Genomic DNA, 17,387 nt, shown 5'->3' with positions numbered 1-17,387 from the left:
TGCATCCCAGTCCTACCTCAATCTCATTGGGGATTTATGCTGGCCCCTACATCTCCTGTGATTTTCTGCTTCCACATTGATTGACCCCAAGCTATATGCCACTGCATTTGTCATCAGTTTCAGAGAGGAGTGATATGGGTTCAGAAAACCACAGTATGGTGATCCATGAGTTAGATCACATCATCATGTGTACATGAAAGCAACAGTAAGATATTGACCGATACACAGTTGGATATTTAATAAATATATATATATATATATATATATATTTATAACAAATATAAATTACACACAATGTATAAACTTCTTTTTAAAAAACAAAACTTGGTTGCAGAGAAAACAAAGCATACTTTTCTCACAGAGGTTTTATATTCATTACACAAATTATTCACACCTTTTAATAAATCCATTAATAGATATTTTAAACTGCTGTCTTAGATTCAGCACATAACAGACTATCACAGATTTAAACAACACAACAGTTTTGAACATTTAATGCTTAGTCCTACTCTTCTGTCATTTTTTCACCCTTTTCCTCTGCATTCTCCACCCCTGCCCCTTGCTTTTGATCCTCCCCAGAACATTCTTTATCTGCTTTCCCTTCCTCCTTTGACTCTGTCTGTTTTATATCTTCCTTTGGCTTCGTCCTAAACTTTCCAGCCTTTAGTTCTGCTATTTCTCTCTGTCTCTCCTCTTCCTCTTTCTGCTGAATTTCTAATTTCCTTTGTCTTTCTTTCTCTTCTGCCTCCAACTCAATTTGAAGCTCTTTTCTCCACTGAGGAAAAAATAAATCATTGATATAAATAGTGGAGTTCATTAAATGTTGCATGATCATATATTCTCACTGCAGCATTCATGTTAAAAACCTGAGATGTAAGATTTGTCATGCAAATAATGTATTTCCTGTAAACCTTTTTTACACATCCAAAGTCATTGTAAGTACAGTGAAACCTGTCTAATCCAACATACACTGGGAGAAAAATTTTGTATGGAATTAGACAGGGTGTTGGATCACACAGTGTAAAGAACATGGAAAATTAGTAAAATGGGAATGAAACTGGAATTCACAGTGAATCGGATTGCACAAGTGCCAGATCAGACAGTTTTCACTGTATTACTCATTTTAAATTAAATGTCAAATCTTAAAATAATAAAAAAAAAAACCAATTGTGTGAATCAATACCTGGTCCTCTACAATCCTCCTCAGATCAAATCCTGTCCTCGTCTTGAAGTCTGGAGGCTCCTCATACAGAGCAGTGGCTAGCATTATTTCCTCCCTAAAATACAGCAAAGCAATTTTCAGATTTGAATTGCACATACAGTAAAGCATGATAACACAAAAACACATATATTATGAATTTGTAGCAAAGTGATTTTCATTCCCTGTAGTTTTAAACATATCATGAATTTAACAGATATAACAAATTATGTTTATGATGAATCAGAATTGGTCATCCATGGTGCTTCTCTAAAAGCGTTTTTTTTTTCTGTACTCCCAATTGTTAAAACGTAAACAGTTTAACAGGGAGTTCTGCGGTTAAAAAAATATTTTCTCAGCTCTTTTGATATGAAATATTCCAAAATTATTCCTTTCAGTTAGAAAATTTTTTTTACACTACCTTCCATTTTAAATTCAATTCAGATATTTATTTATTTATTATATATTTATGCATAGATAAATTCATAGGTATGAAGCAATGAATTAGTAATAATATTTACTTAAGAGAAGTCCTTGCTTTCTTGTCAGCTTTAGGTGCCTGTTCTCTCTTGTGAAGGGGCGTGCGGGGACTCTGTTTAGCTGAAGGGGGGATGTAGGGTTCTACTGCAGGGGGCAATGGAGGCAAGTAAATTGTAGATAACCCTGGTGAAAAAAAAGGAAAAAGGCACATGTATAATGATACCATCAACAAACAGTCAATATCACTCTACACAAATCTGAGGGTTGACTCCTCATATGAACATTAAGAAAATACTGTAAAAGTGTTACATTTGGCTGTGTATTCATTTTAGCGCCTTTGGCGGAAAGCAACTTCCGCTAGTTCAAGTACAATGCTAATGTCTTGCACATGTACACATAAATAAGAACATTAAGAAATGCACTAAATCAAATGAACACTAACTTATTCAAAAATCAATTTTAGCCTAATATCATATGCACTAATTATAATACATTTACAGAATTGTGACAGCAGAAATTTTCTTTTTCTTTTTTTCGCTTTTATTTATTTGTTTTTTTTTTTTTGATTACCTAAAGGTGAAAACAAATTGATAAAGAACAGAACAAGGAGAAAAGATGTAACACTTGCAATGTCAGCAGAATGCAAGAGAGTAGCTTTAATGGAATTTTTTTATCCACATTAGAAAACTACAGTTTTAGTTATGTATATGTGAGAAGCAAGAGCAATATAGAAACATCCATGTACCAGAGGCAATTTTAGAACCGATAGTCGCAGGAGTGATTGTGTCCTTCTTTGCCAGAAGATTCTCCAAGTCAGTGTGGACCTACAATAGAGAAAATATTTCATCATTGATCAAAGGAATTTTGACTTAGCATTACCCTACTTTTGGAATAATTAAGCAGTTGCTTTCCTAATTTAAGACAAGAGGCCCAAGGGCCTTAACGGTCACCTGAGTATAATACAACACTAAAGGATCCATGGAAGTATAAAACAAAATTAACTGATAGACGAAGCAATATTGCCCAAGAATTTCAAACATAGGTAATCAAAGATTACGAAGCTCACCTCGACAAATGTTATCTATAAGTAAGGCAAATCTCACATCATATTTTTTAAGTCTTACAGGGATGATAATGAATGCAAAATATACAAATACAAAGAACACTTGCCTATTGTGTAAGGTATTCAATATATACAGATATTTTTTGTCACTTGCCTAGTGCTACAATTCAGTACACACAGACTTGGGTATATACAATGTGGTTATTTGCCACTTGTCACTAATTACAATAAGTCACTCTGGCTCTCTGTGATTCTTTGTTCACTTTGATAAAGTATAAAACAACATCCAGTCTCCTGTCAACCACAACTCCTAGATACAAGTGACACTAACTTAGATCACCACAGAGTATACATACTGTGTACAATTATACCTTTTGCTAAATATATAAATAATCTTTATGTCAATCTTTTATACTGCTTTCCAGGCAAGAATCTGACTTTGAACATACTTTGCTCATTTAAACCAAACATTCATTTTTATTGTATTCTCATTCAATCAAATAACCTGTTAATTAAATTATATACAAGGATTTCTTGATTAACAATATTTAGCAAAGGGGAGTAACTCTCATTTGCTTCACATCACAATTGTGTACTCTGCCTCCTAGATACCCACAAGCAAAGAAAAGGCACATTTACTTATAATTAAATTTAATACATGTATTTACATTGATATTATTGCATTTAGCTTGTTTGCTTAGTACTCAGGGGCAGAGGAGAAGTTTTTCAAAGCATTAATGCATTTTGCTATTAATTAATCAATAGAACCCCACCCAAGCTCAAGAACCCCTGACCCAGGGGCCATGAAATTCAAAATTTTGGAAGAAGCATCCTTTCTCATCATAACTATGTATTTAGTTTGTTTAATTAATACCAAGGGGCAGAGGAGAAGATTTTCAAAGCATTAATGCATTTTCAGTATATAATAAATAAGTCCCCCCCCCTCCCCCCAACATGGAACCCCTGACCAAGGGGCCATGAAATTCACAATTTTGGAAGAGGCACTCTTGCTCATCGTAACTATGTACTTGGTTCATCAGCTCAATACCCAGAAGCAGAGAAGATTTTCAAAGCATTAATTTATTTTCAGTATATAGAAAAAAAGCCCCCCCCCCCCCCCACATGGAACCCCTCACCAAGAGGGGCCATGAAATTCACAATTTCGGAAGAGACACTCTTGCTCATCATAACTATGTACTTAATTCATCAGCTTAATACCCAGGAGCAGAGGAGAAGATTTTCAAAGAATTAATGCATTTTCACTATATAATCATCAGAGCCCCGCCCTAACACCAGAACCCCTGACCCAGGGGCCATGAAATTCACAATTTTGGAAGAGGCACTCTTGCTCATCATAACTATGTACTTAATTCATCGGCTTAATACCCAGGAGCAGAGGAGAAGATTTTTAAAGAATTAATGCATTTTCACTATATATTCATTAGAGCCCCGCCCTAACACCAGAACCCCTGACCCAGGGGCCATGAAATTCACAACTTTGGAAGAGGCACTCTTGCTCTTCATAACTATGTACTTAATTCATCGGCTTAATACCCAGGAGCAGAGGAGAAGATTTTCAAAGAATTAATGCATTTTCACTTTATAATCATAAGAGCCCCGCCCTAACACCAGAACCCCTGACCCTGGGGCCATAAATTTCACAATTTTGGAAGAGGCACTCTTGCTCATCATAACTATGTACTTAATTCATCAGCTTAATACCCAGGAGCAGAGGAGAAGATTTTTAAAGAATTAATGCATTTTCACTATATATTCATTAGAGCCCCGCCCCAACACCAGAACCCCTGACCCAGGGGCCATGAAATTCACAATTTTGGAAGAGGCACTCTTGCTCTTCATAACTATGTACTTAATTCATCGGCTTAATACCCAGGAGCAGAGGAGAAGATTTTCAAAGAATTAATGCATTTTCACTATATATTCATTGGAGCCCTGCCCTAACACCAGAACCCCTTACCCTGGGGCCATGAAATTCACAATTTTGGAAGAGGCACTCTTGCTCATCATAACTATGTACTTAATTCATCGGCTTAATACCCAGGAGCAGAGGAGAAGATTTTTAAAGAATTAATGCATTTTCACTATATAATCATTACAGCCCCGCCCTAGCACCAGAACCCCTGACCCTGGGGCCATGAATTTCACAATTTTGGTAGAGGGCTCAATGCTTATTACAATCATGCCAACAGTTTGACTGCTTGATGTCCAGGAGTAAAGAAGAAGATTTTTAAAGATTGCATTAATTTTGATGTTTTTAGCCCCACCCCTCAGGCCCCAGGGGGGCAGGGGCCATGAATTTCACAATTTTTACTCCCCTTCACCCATAGATGCTATATGCCAAAATTGGTTGAAATTGGTTCAGTGGTTCCAGAGAAGAAGCTAAAAATGTTCAAAAGTTTACGACCGATTGACGACGAACGACGTACGACGAACGACGACAGACAAAAACAGATAGCAATAGGTCACCTGAGTGACTCAGGTGACCTAAAAAAGACAAATAAAACCAAAGAAGAAGAAAATTATATAGAAAGTTACTTCTCTGAGATGCACTGAACATGTTGGTATTCCTATAAATTAATTGTTCTATATATACTAAGAAAATGCAACACAATACCTTGCAGACTCAGGGTAGTATGAGAAAAGATGGAAGATTAACTTTCTGTGTGCTTTCTACAGTTTTTACAGCCTTACCTGTCCGACTTTTAGGGCCTCAAGGACCCTGTCATCCTTCTCCATGGAGTGAGCTCGGATCAGAATGTTCCACGCCGCTGTTCTCATTCCTTCCCTGTTTTTGTCAGAAGATAAACATCGGCAAATTTTTACCAGAGACTGAATAGAACCAAAGCGAATCCTCCAACTCCAGTCATTGGGCCCTGTCAAGTGAGAAAATAAAAAGTATGTGGTACACCGATCAAAACTTACTTATATTCCAAATACATGTATTTATTATGAGTATTTCTGCAATTTGTTTACATTGTTGTACAATTGACAAGTATAATTTCTTTATAAGCAACATTCACAAAAAAGCTGTTTATCTTAAACATGTTTTTTTTTCTGTTAAAGAGATATTTAAAACAAAAAGTTAAACTAACCTCCATCTCTAGCCTCACTAGCAGCATGGAAGAAAGCCAGGTCCAACAATCCTGCACTGATCAGGGGGATACTAACAAAACCCCTCTGGAAGGGGTCAGTCAGTTCCTTGTTCACACCCATAAGGGCCATCTTCTGTATCCCAGCTGTGCTACCATGGAGGCAGATGTCAGACAAAATGTCAGTGTATGTAATGGCCACCTCCCAGTGCCAGCCATTTAATCCTGGGGTATCCTGAAGCTGTGATAAAGAAATAAATATTTACATATACATGTCTGAATTTAAATAGCAACATAGTTGTTTAAAATTTTCTTATTCAAGTTGAGAAGATGACTAGAAAAGTATCGGTGCTTATAAAATTGAAAGAAAAATATTTTTAGTCTGCAGATACATAAACCATCTTATAAACAAAATCAAAAGAAAGTATAATGACCAAATATAAATTAACCCATGATCTTACAAATAGTTGACTCATATATTGAAACTTACTGGAAGATTAGTATAGGTGGGTACAGAGCTAGCCTCTGAGGCTCTTCCCTCTGGAAGATCAGATCCCACCTCTGCCTTCCATCCTGTACCAGGAACTGGCTCCGTCATAAAACTACCAGTACGCTTTGACTCCTGGGTAACCCTGGGTCTGTCTGATCCCCGTGTCAAGTTAGACCTTTCCCCCTTGATTTCCCCAAATGATACCTCCCTGGGCCCAGGTCCTTTCAAACCAGTGTTAGGAGAGTCCTTAGATGCCAGTTTTGAATCAAACTTTTCCAAGTTCTCGACACTAAGGGCCACTGGTTTGGATCTTCTCATTGGGAACTGCTTAATTTCTGGCTCTGTGGGTGTCATTTCAATGTCCCCTCTACGAGAATGTCTAGAAAGCTTCTTTTCTGAATCTTTGTCTTCCTCACTTCTTTCATAGATGTCACTCAGAGTTGGCTTAGAGCTGGATGGAATACTCATCCTTGATTCTCTCCCTTTCTGGGTTTCTTCCTCATCAGTGGATACACTATACACATCTACCATAATAGAAGAGATAAAACTTCATATTTTTCTTTATAATGTGCCCTTCTTCTAAGTATTTATTTGTTTTAGATTATTTTGTATGTTTGCACAAGGTTTTTCCATACCTGATGCATCTGATTGTGAGGTACTGGTTGGAGAACCTCCTCTGACCTTTGGTCTTACACCTCTTGCCAAGCTGTGAAGAATTTTCATTGCGGCAATGTTTGTCTTTCCTGCTTCAGCTAGTATTTGTAGTGCAACCATTGTGTCAACCCTACAATGCAGACCCAGAGCTATTTACTAAAGAGCACTTACATGTTGAGTTAGGCATTTAAGTCCCAAATAAACAATAAAACATCAGCCATTTGTAAGATGTGTGTTTTCAGCAAGAACCATGTACCAGTTTTCATTGGACAGTCCCATTCCACAGGTAGCCAGAGCTCTCAGTGCCTCTGCCAGTCCCCCTCCTAAGTGGTTTGTACATCTCCACACATCCAGGGCATGCCAAAGAGTGGGACTCAAATCATGGACACTGCTACTAATGGCACCTGCACTGTGTGCTGACTGGGAGTTCTCCCGAGGCTCATGTCTATTGGAACTTGATTCCCTGGTGCCCTTACTGCTGTATTGCTGAAATAAAAGTATTTAAGGAGGTTCGATCCTGAGCTTTTGAGCAGATTTTGGTCTGGACTTTTATTTATAAAATACTGCATCATTTTTAAGTTCAAACATTAAATCTGGATTCTACAATGCAAATTAAACTATATTCAATGAAACAAGAGGCCCAAGGGCCTTGAATCGCTCTTCTGATAAACTGTACAACCTATCACTTCCATCTGAAGCCTCTAAGTATCCTGTATATTTAGATAAAGCCTTGAAATTCCAAAGATAGGTCATCATGACCTACATTTTAGATGAAACACTCTGAGAACCAAAGATGATTCTAAGCCAATTAGTACCTGAGAGTAGGTCATGCTGACCTACTTATCACTTGTCATTCTCTGAGGACCAAAGATGCATCAACTAAGTTTGATGATTCTAAGCCAATTAATACCTAAAATATTTTGTAAATTATAACCATAAAATTTCAAAAGTAGGTCACAGTGACCTACTTTTCAGATGACAGACTTTGAGGACCCAAGATGCATCAACTGACAAAGATCGGTGATTCTAAGCCAATTAGTACCTGAAATATTTAATTAAAGCCATAAATTTTCAAAAGTAGGTCACAGTGACCTACTTTTCAGTTGCTGTACTCTGAGGACCAAAGATACATCGACTGACAAAGTTTGACGATTCTAAGCCAACAAGTACCCAAAATATTTAATTAAAGCCATAAATTTTCAAAAGTAGGTCACGGTAACCTACTTTTCAGTCAACCTACTCCGAGGACCAAAGATGCATCAACTGACAAATTTTGATGATTCTAAGCCAATAATTCCTGAAAAATATTAAATACAGCCATAAAATTTCAAAAGTAGGTCACCGTGACCTACTTTTCAGTTGTCGTACGCCAAGGACCCAAGATGCATCAACTGACAAAGTTTGATGATTCTAAGCCAATAAGTACCAAAATATTCAATTAAAGCCACAAATTTTTAAAAGTAGGTCAACGTGACCTACTTTTCAGTTGTTGTACTCCGAGGACCCAAGATGCATGAACTGACAAAGTTTGATGATTCTAAGCCAATTAGTACCCAAACTATTTAATTAAAGCCATAGATTTTCGAAAGTAGGTCACGGTGACCTACTTTTTAGTCGACCTACCCCGAAGACCCAAGATGCATCAACTGACAAAGTTTTGATGATTCTAAGCCAATTAGTACCTGAAATATTAAATTATAGTCATATAAATTGAAAAGTAGGTCACTGTGACCTACTTTTTAGTCGACCTACTCCGAAGACCCAAGATGCATCAACTGACAAAGTTTGATGATTCTAAGCCAATTAGTACCTGAAATATTTAATTATAGTCATATAACTTGAAAAGTAGGTCACGGTGACCTAATTTTCAGTTGACCTTTTTTGAGGATCCAAGATGCATCAACTTACAAATTTTTGTGATCATAGGACTTAAAATGTCCAAAATATGCCTCTAAAATGCTTTGAAATCGAATGCCTGCAAAGTTCAAAAAGTAGGTCACTATGACCTACTTTTTAATAAATATGTTTTATGGCCCCAAGATGCATCATCTTACAAGATTTAATGATTCTAAACCTCTCGGTATTCGAATTAATGACCTTAATTGATTTGAAAAAGATTAGCCATAAAATTCCAAAAGTAGGTCAAGGTGACCTTCTTTTTAGTTGACGTACTTTGAGGACCCAAGATGCATCAACTGACAAAGTTTGATGATCATAGGCCTTAAATTGTTCAAAATATGCCTCTTAATCATTTTGAAAAAGAATGGCCGCAAAATTTAAAAAGTAGGTCACCGTGACCTACTTTTGAGTCAATATGATATGAGGTCCTTAGATGCATCAACTGACAAGATTTGATGATCCTAGTCCTTATAGTAAGCAAAATATCAACATTTTAATAAAATGTAATTTTTGGTCAACTTTGAAGTGACCTTGAGACCACGCCCTTTGCCCCAGGGTAAATCCCCATGCAAATTTAAATCTACAACATATCCTCATCCTTTTGTGTAAGTTTGGTGATAATCTGCCCAGTGGTTCTTGAGAAGAAGATTTTTTAGCAACCAGTACTTTTGTTTCTATTTTCCTAATTATCTCCCCTTGTTAAAGGGTCACAACCCCAGTTTTAGTATAAAAGGGAGCCCTTGGACCAAGGATACCCTGTGACAAATTTGACAATAATTGGCCAAGGGGTTCTCCAGTTATGGCCCATATTCTAAAAAGTTTACGCACACCGCACGCCGCACAAATGGCCATAACATTAGCTCTTTGAGCCTTTGGCTGAGAAGAGCTAAAAACCCCAATTAAATTCCATTCAAATAGGATTATGCCAGGAACTATATTTTGTGGCGGAAGGTTTTTTTAAGAGAAAATGATCAATTTTTCTCTTTTGAAATATATACAGTACTGTTAAGTTTAGATTCCTATTTTTCCATGCTGCTTGCACACAGAGCTGTTTTTTGCAGTGAAATGTTTTATGCTGGTTCTGAAATATCTATTAAATTATTTTTTATGAATTTTTTCTTTATACTTGTGTATTTTGACAAATAAAGTAAATATATTCTGAAAGTCCAGGAAAAATTTAGCCAATTTTAACATAAAAATAACACTTTTTTTTAGTAATATCTAAAAATTTACATCATAGACCCCCACTTTTGTTTTTCTTTTCTGAATATATAAGATAACTTTGATCAATCTGCCTAAATTCAGCAAAAGTTTAAGACTTTAAAATAATTTTCTTGCTTGTTAAATTTTTAATGCCAGAAAAATCACATTTTTGAGTGCAGAAAGGTCAAATAATTGAATATGCGAAGCAATTTGAAACTTTTTCTTAGTCACAATTTTAAAGTGTCTTTTTTTAAATAGACTAATAGTTTATTTTGTCCCATGATTTATTTGGATGAAAACATTGGAGGGAAAACGACGAAGATGTGATTTTTGATTAAGACACAAATCTCAGTGCAAAAAGGTCATATTAAATGTACTATAGCGCCAAAAGAAGCATATTGACCCCCATTTTTTGTTTTGATTTTTAATTGAGCTATGTGTGTAGAAACTAAAAATATACTTGACAAAAAAAGTTTAAGACTTTAAATATCAGGATCCAACCTCGTTAAGGTATCATTAGTTTCATAGTTTTTAAGCATATTCATAATACTGGTCAGTAGTAACAGAGACAAATAATTTTGCTTTGTTATAAAAATAGTTCATTATATCCATTGATTTCATAATATGTTTTAAAACTTCAAGGGAATAAAAATCACTCTTGTATATGTGTGAATTCATTGTAAGCATGTCCTCAATAACCGTGTTTTACTGTATAAACAAGTCTAACAGACGCTTTCTGATAACAGTAGACTTTTACTTACCGCACTAGGTCTACTGAGGGGGGTCCTAGGTTTTGACATGGACATGTTATCACCCTCCTTCACTTCCCCGGGTTCCACCTGGGAGTCTGCCATGATGATCTTACCCACAGATACAATGAAGCGCAATGACAGAAGGGCATTTGGATATGGACTGTATGCTTCCTGACAATCACCAAGACCTATACAGATGATTATATATAAATATTCTCATTTTGTATATTGTACAGTTGAACTTCATTATCTGAAACATTGGTATCTCCAATACTAGGGATGTGTTGAAGTGAGTTGGCAGTCCCAGTTACTTTTTCTTTGTATTTTTTACCCTCATTATCTCGAATTCTTGGATAAAAAAGATAATCTTGATCCCATCGAGTTCAAGATAACAAGGGTTGACTGTATTTATGGAAGAATACATTAACTGACAAATGTCTCTGCGGTACAAATTACAGTGGGTAATAGAGATAATGTGTAGATGCTTATATATGTTATATTACATATAAATTACTAAACAACAAAGATTTTGTGTATCATTAAATTATTTTAAATATAAGGATAATATTTACCATCTAAGTAGGTAAAGAGTCGATTTTTGAATTCAATTTGTCCTTGAAGTTGTCCGGCCATGTGGTGATAAAATAATCTTGTAAAAGTCAGTTGTCCCATCTATAACAGCATACATGTTAGGCATTAGAAGTATTATTTCTCCCTTGTAGAGTATGAAGTGAATATTTCAAAATTATATATACATTACTGGTGTATCTTTAGGCAATAATTTTAAGAATGTATGTACAGGATTATAAAAACTATTAAAATAAAGTGAATTCTTAAACATAACAAAATTTTCAATACCAAAATTTTTTTTGCATTGCAAAAGTGTGTCTCTTTTACAAAAATAGGTTCACTGAAAATATCTTGTTATGAATATAGTTAAAGCTCAGCTACACAGAAAAATTTTTACTAAGTTATTCTTTCTACAATTCTTGTAATTTTATACTAAAGCATAAGAAACCCCACTCCTGCTAAGCATACCTTCAGTAGTTTAATTTCCCCTGTACGAAGATATGGTTGATGCACAGCGTCTGTTCGCAGCCAGTAAAGCATGGTTTCAGCCAGGAAAAACAGTGCAGGGATATGATATTTCTCCAGTGGAGACTGGTCAAGGGAGGTAATTAGCACATCTAAGCACTCTAAATTACAAGAGATTACTTTTACTATGAATTTTGAAATATAACTGAACATCTCTACCTTATTTTTCATTTACAGTGCAATTGAAAATTATATGGACTTTAAATGTAATTTTAACTGTTTTAATCTTATGCATTTAAAAATGAAGTGCATTAAAATCACTCCATCCAATCTTTACCCTCTTGAATTTTTCCTTTACACTGTGCCAACTGAGCCAGTTCTGTCCACGCCATAGGGAGATTGACATATGGTCCCACACCACAGTTCTTGAGCCCTGCTCTTCTCTGAAAATGTTTTTTTGCACATCAATACAAGCAGACAAAAATGTTAAATAACTCCTCACTATTACTAACATCAGTTAAATAACAAGTACCTTTGCTCTCTCTAACATTTTGTGAGCTGTCACTTCATATTTCTCCCTGTCTTCCAAACTGAGGCTACTGTTGTAATTTCGAATAAATTCTTCTGATACTTCAAGAGGATTTTTACTGAAAACAAGATTGACATGAGTAATCTCTTGTATTAACACTGTAGTCTGTTGACAAATGTTTAAATTAAGGTATAACATTTTGTTAACAGTCTATACTACATAGTATATATATCATACCTGGACTTTACCAGGGCCTTTTGACTTTGAATACTCTGTAAATAAGACTGCTTCAAGAGTCGCTCCTGAAGTTCTAATCTTTGGCTATGGGAAATGATCCCAAACTTGTGGACAATTGGGATCTTTGTGATTGGCATTTTGGATTAGTTTTCAACTCTTTTTATACTACTTCCCTGAAAATATGAAAGAATATTACATGTAAAACAAAACAACCAAATGTGTGGTCAAGTCAACATGTAAAACAAAAGTACATATACATGAGGCACTTATGGCTTAAAGGGGGGAGGGGGTCCTATTAAGATATGTTAGTACATTGTCCTTTCCTGTTCAAATTGCTTACTTAGGTAACTTAGGGTATATTGCTTTTCTTAGCTTTACAAAAAAAATTACAATTAAAAAATCTCTCTAATTCTTTTACTGTTTTGTGACATTGGATATTAATATTTTATGTGGTTTAAGATAAGTAAGATATGGTTAGATAGCTGATGATGCAGGGTATATATATATAAGATCTCCCATGATTTGTAGTTGGATATGATTTTTATCCAATGAGTTGTGTGTTTTTTATCCCCGAGCCTTGGCGAGGGGTTAAAAAACACATAACGAGTTGGATAAAAGTCATATCCAACTACAAATCATGGGAGATTCTTTTTATCCCATGTTTAATACTTCACAACCAATGTTTTACACTGTTTTATATAGGACTCCACTTTATTTTACTTCATCACGCTAACGCAAAAACCATTGTGACGTCACAACTGCACTTAACTGTGGGTTATGAAAAAAATATCCAATGAGTCAAATCCACGGGATAAAGGGGTAAACATGGGATAATATTATATATTTAGTACTTGCTTAAGTCTTCCTTATTCTAGATTTTGTGTGTTTAGAACTGATTTTTTAAAAAACTTTTCTTCAACTTAATTTGAGAAAGTCTTTTATGACCAGTTTTTGTCCTATATGCTACTGTTTATCCTAATTAAACTTCATACAATTGAATGACAATCAAACATAACAGAACATCAAATGCATATTACATGTATATTTAAAATGCTTATTTTATTCTTGTAGATGAATTATTGCTAAAATTATATATATATATTACAAATAAACCAGGGCTCAACAGCAACCTTTGTCAGATTGTCCTGTTAAGTTTATTTTGTAATCAGACAACTGAGTCAATCTCTACAATCCACATACACATATGGACAAATTTTTTTTAAAAATTCCTGACAGAATTCATAAAACTTGATGATGATTTGCTTAAAATTTGCTACTATGTTACCTGTATGTTACAAACTGAATGGCCATCATATTTATAACTAGTAAAAAACCATGTCTCAAGTAACATTCTGCTGGACCTTTCAAAGTGTAGGTTCACAACTAACTACTATAGGAAAAGAAACAATAATATATCTGTCTTATCTGGCAATGTTGAGGAAGTTCAAGACAAAACAAAAAACAAAAAAAAAAGAAGCATGAAGAGAAAGATTATAAAGCTATAATAGCTTGGAGTCTAATATTGTATGATGAGGGCAATCAAAAAAGACACTGGTCAGTCACTCATTTTTGTTTTTAACTATAGGTCACAGACGGTGCTATTTTATATCGGAAATGATTTTATTTTTCATGATTCGACAAATTTTTATGATTCAAGAAGTCTTGATGATTAGGGGGTTCAGAGTCCAACAGGTAAAAAATACATACGGACAAGTAAAATTTGATGGCAACTTCATTACTTTTAGGATATTTTGGTTTTAATTAGGCCTATATTCAGCCCTGTGAACATTAAATTTATCAATGCACTTGGGTAACTTCCACAGTGCTATTGCTTTCCATTTTTTTAATCATCAAAATATGCAGATGTAAGAAACCAATAAATGTACTGAGGGACATAACTTGGATTTGGAATAAATTAAATAGAGTAGATTCTATCAACAGCTGGATCCGGTTGCACGAACGTTAGTTAAATCTAACTGGCCGTTAACTTTACGTTAACGCGACATTAAATTTAACAGCGAGTTTAACCGGTTGCACAAAAGTTAACAAACAGTTAAAGCCTAATTAATTTTCTGATTTAACTAACAGATTTAACTCAGGTTACCTAGGTATATTAAATATTTAACTAAGCATTAAAATCAAAATCGCGGACTTGTTATCATTTCAAAACTTGTTTGCGTGGAAGGAAGAACTTATACAGAGATGATAGAAATATCTGACTTGAGCAACATGCAAATTTAATCCCCATTTCGATTTAGGCAAGATTGTATTATACATGTATATATTGCGGATATATGTTGCGATATTATCTGCAAAGAAAAACAAGATGAAAATATTCCATATGAGTGGATATGTAGGTACTTTTTTATCCGATTATGCATACAATAATTGTCATTATATTTTATCAAAATGATCATCATTTTAAAAAATATTTTAACCTCAGACAAGTAACCAAAAAGTAGGCTTATCGTTCAATTCAAACTTAAGGCACGTAAAACGGGGAGGGAGGGTGTTCATCTCCAACTTTTTGAGAGTTTTTTAAAATAATTTTCAATTTCTCCTCCCAAAAATCAATGCCTCGTGTTAGAACTTAATACTGAATACATACTTTGTAATTGCATTAATTGTTTATACTTGCATGTAAAAATGCATTATCTTTCAACGTAAGAATTCATATTTGAAGTAACTATCTTTAATAATACATTTAATATATTTTACCAATATAAGATTAACATTTTTAAAAGTAAATAATTTTAGCAAATTTTAAACATTTATGAATTGACGTCATTTTAATTATGACGTCAGAAATATTTCACCATAGGTAAGGGGAATTCGCGTGTAGAACAGTTTTAACAGAGAGTTAACTATAAGACATCAATTAAATGTGAGTTAGCTAATTTATTTTTAATAGACTTTCGAACAACAATTTTTTAACTGACAGTTAGGTAACTCGTCGTTAAAAATTTAACAGCTAGTTACGACACTAACTGGGAGTTAATTTAACTAACGTTTGTGCAACCGGATCCTGATCAACAATTTCTTTATTTGAAGACGTATTTATGTCTTGACATCGGAAGACAAATATAATGCATCAAGCTATATGTAAAACCCTAACTATACCCACGCAAAAATATCCTAATACACCAACTGCAAAATGAATGAGAGGAAAAGACATAAAACTTTGCAAGAACCTTACAAACTTTCCACCATATTGTTTGTTTCCATAGAAGTTGAAAAATGAGCATGCGTAAATTACCGGATGCAAAAATATAGAATTAAAAACCTAAGAAATTGTCAACAGAGAAGAAAGTTCCGAAATGCAAGAAGGAGCGCAATATTTTTAGAAAGCACAATATCATTTTACCTGTTTACAGGGATAGTGAATATGAAATTGCTAATGGGGTCTCATGGCCCTTATAAAGCTTGAAGTTGTATGAGGTGCCGTTTTAGTATATTTAAGTTATTTTCTGATATCAAAAATTCAAGTTTATCTATCTATCTATCGATCGATATAGATATAAAAAATTCAAATATTTGACATCAGGAGATTATATTTGATTCAAGCCTAAAGTTTCTGATAAAAAAAAAATTATTAACAGCAAAAAACTTTATATATGATATCAGAAAATTGGTTTTTGATAATTCTGATATCAAAGAATGCTTTAAAATTTTTAATATATCAAAAATTCAATTTTTTGAAATGAGAAAAGATAAATACATGTGATATAAATAAAACTACCATATACACTCACCTATAAGTCGGTTTGCTTATAAGTCAGTTGTATTTTTTCAGATTATTTGGGAGGAATTAATTGCTATTGACCTGCTTAGGGGACGACCATCTGATTAGAGGGGGTAGTTTTTGGAAATAAATACCTGTCCTTGACTTAGTGCTCCCCCCCCCCCCCCCCCCCCGAAGAAATAGCCTTTTAGAATTTTTTTTTTGCTTGTCAAACTTTTTTCACAGAAGAAGAAAATAAATAATCTGTCCTTGATCATTTTGAAAATAGATAATCTGTCCGTAACTGGCATGAAGATAAAAAATTGACTCATTAAATTTTGCCCCCCCCCCCGAATCAAATGGTCGTCCCCTTACAAGTCAGTACGGTTTTTTGCTAGAATCTGTTTTTCAGACTACTATTCTAATAATTGTATTTGCCTACGTTTCCAAATATGTTTGTGGTTTGACATTTATATTAGATCTTTTATTAACAATTGAAACAAATATAAGATCACTTAAATCTGTAAGCACTTGAGTTTAATGTACAGTCAAACCTCATTATCTCAAACTTGATGGGACCAAGAAAAATTTCGAGGTATCCCAGGATTTGATATATCAAGGTTAAAATACATAAAGAAAAAGTGGTTTGCACTTCCAAGTTTCCAACTCACTTCAACATGTCCATGGTATTCGAGATATCGGTGTTTGATATACCAAAGTTCGACTGTATATGGTAACCGTACATATTCCTTTCCTGCAATAGATTAATTTCTGGCCTTCTGTAAACCATTATGATTGGAGTTGTTTCAAAATAACTGCATTTCCTCCCAGAAAATGCCAATTTTTGTAGAACTTGCGTATAAGTCAAACATGGGGTTTTGAACCAAAATTTCACTCCCAAAAATCCAACCTATAGAAGAAGATATACGGTGTTTCATTAAATGCTCCTTGGAATGCTGACAAGTGACTAAAGCTTCCCGTTTGATTTTCCAAAAACGTTTTGAAGCCTTCTTTGA

The 17,387-nt window shown here is 34.5% G+C and overlaps 1 protein-coding gene across 1 annotated transcript; it reads right to left on the bottom strand.

The window, feature by feature from the left end:
• Positions 1-366: 366 nt before the first annotated feature.
• Positions 367-15,875, bottom strand: LOC133192212 (transmembrane protein 232-like). The gene is made up of 16 exons (XM_061328186.1): positions 15,842-15,875; positions 12,651-12,823; positions 12,417-12,531; positions 12,222-12,327; positions 11,888-12,045; positions 11,422-11,521; positions 10,859-11,037; positions 7,252-7,481; positions 6,977-7,125; positions 6,342-6,865; positions 5,855-6,092; positions 5,454-5,635; positions 2,424-2,502; positions 1,720-1,861; positions 1,184-1,277; positions 367-775 (listed from the first exon to the last, which is right to left on the bottom strand). The coding sequence occupies exons 2-16, from the start codon at positions 12,785-12,787 to the stop codon at positions 506-508; spliced, it is 2,703 nt and encodes a 900-aa protein (XP_061184170.1). The 5' UTR covers positions 12,788-12,823; positions 15,842-15,875; the 3' UTR covers positions 367-505.
• Positions 15,876-17,387: the final 1,512 nt, after the last annotated feature.

The sequence above is a fragment of the Saccostrea echinata genome, unplaced genomic scaffold, assembly GCF_033153115.1.
Source record: "Saccostrea echinata isolate AGI-Se365-2 ecotype Australia unplaced genomic scaffold, CSIRO_AGI_Sech_v1 ptg000025l, whole genome shotgun sequence".
Taxonomy (NCBI): Eukaryota; Metazoa; Mollusca; class Bivalvia; order Ostreida; family Ostreidae; genus Saccostrea; species Saccostrea echinata.
This window is presented reverse-complemented; position numbering and strand designations above follow the sequence as displayed.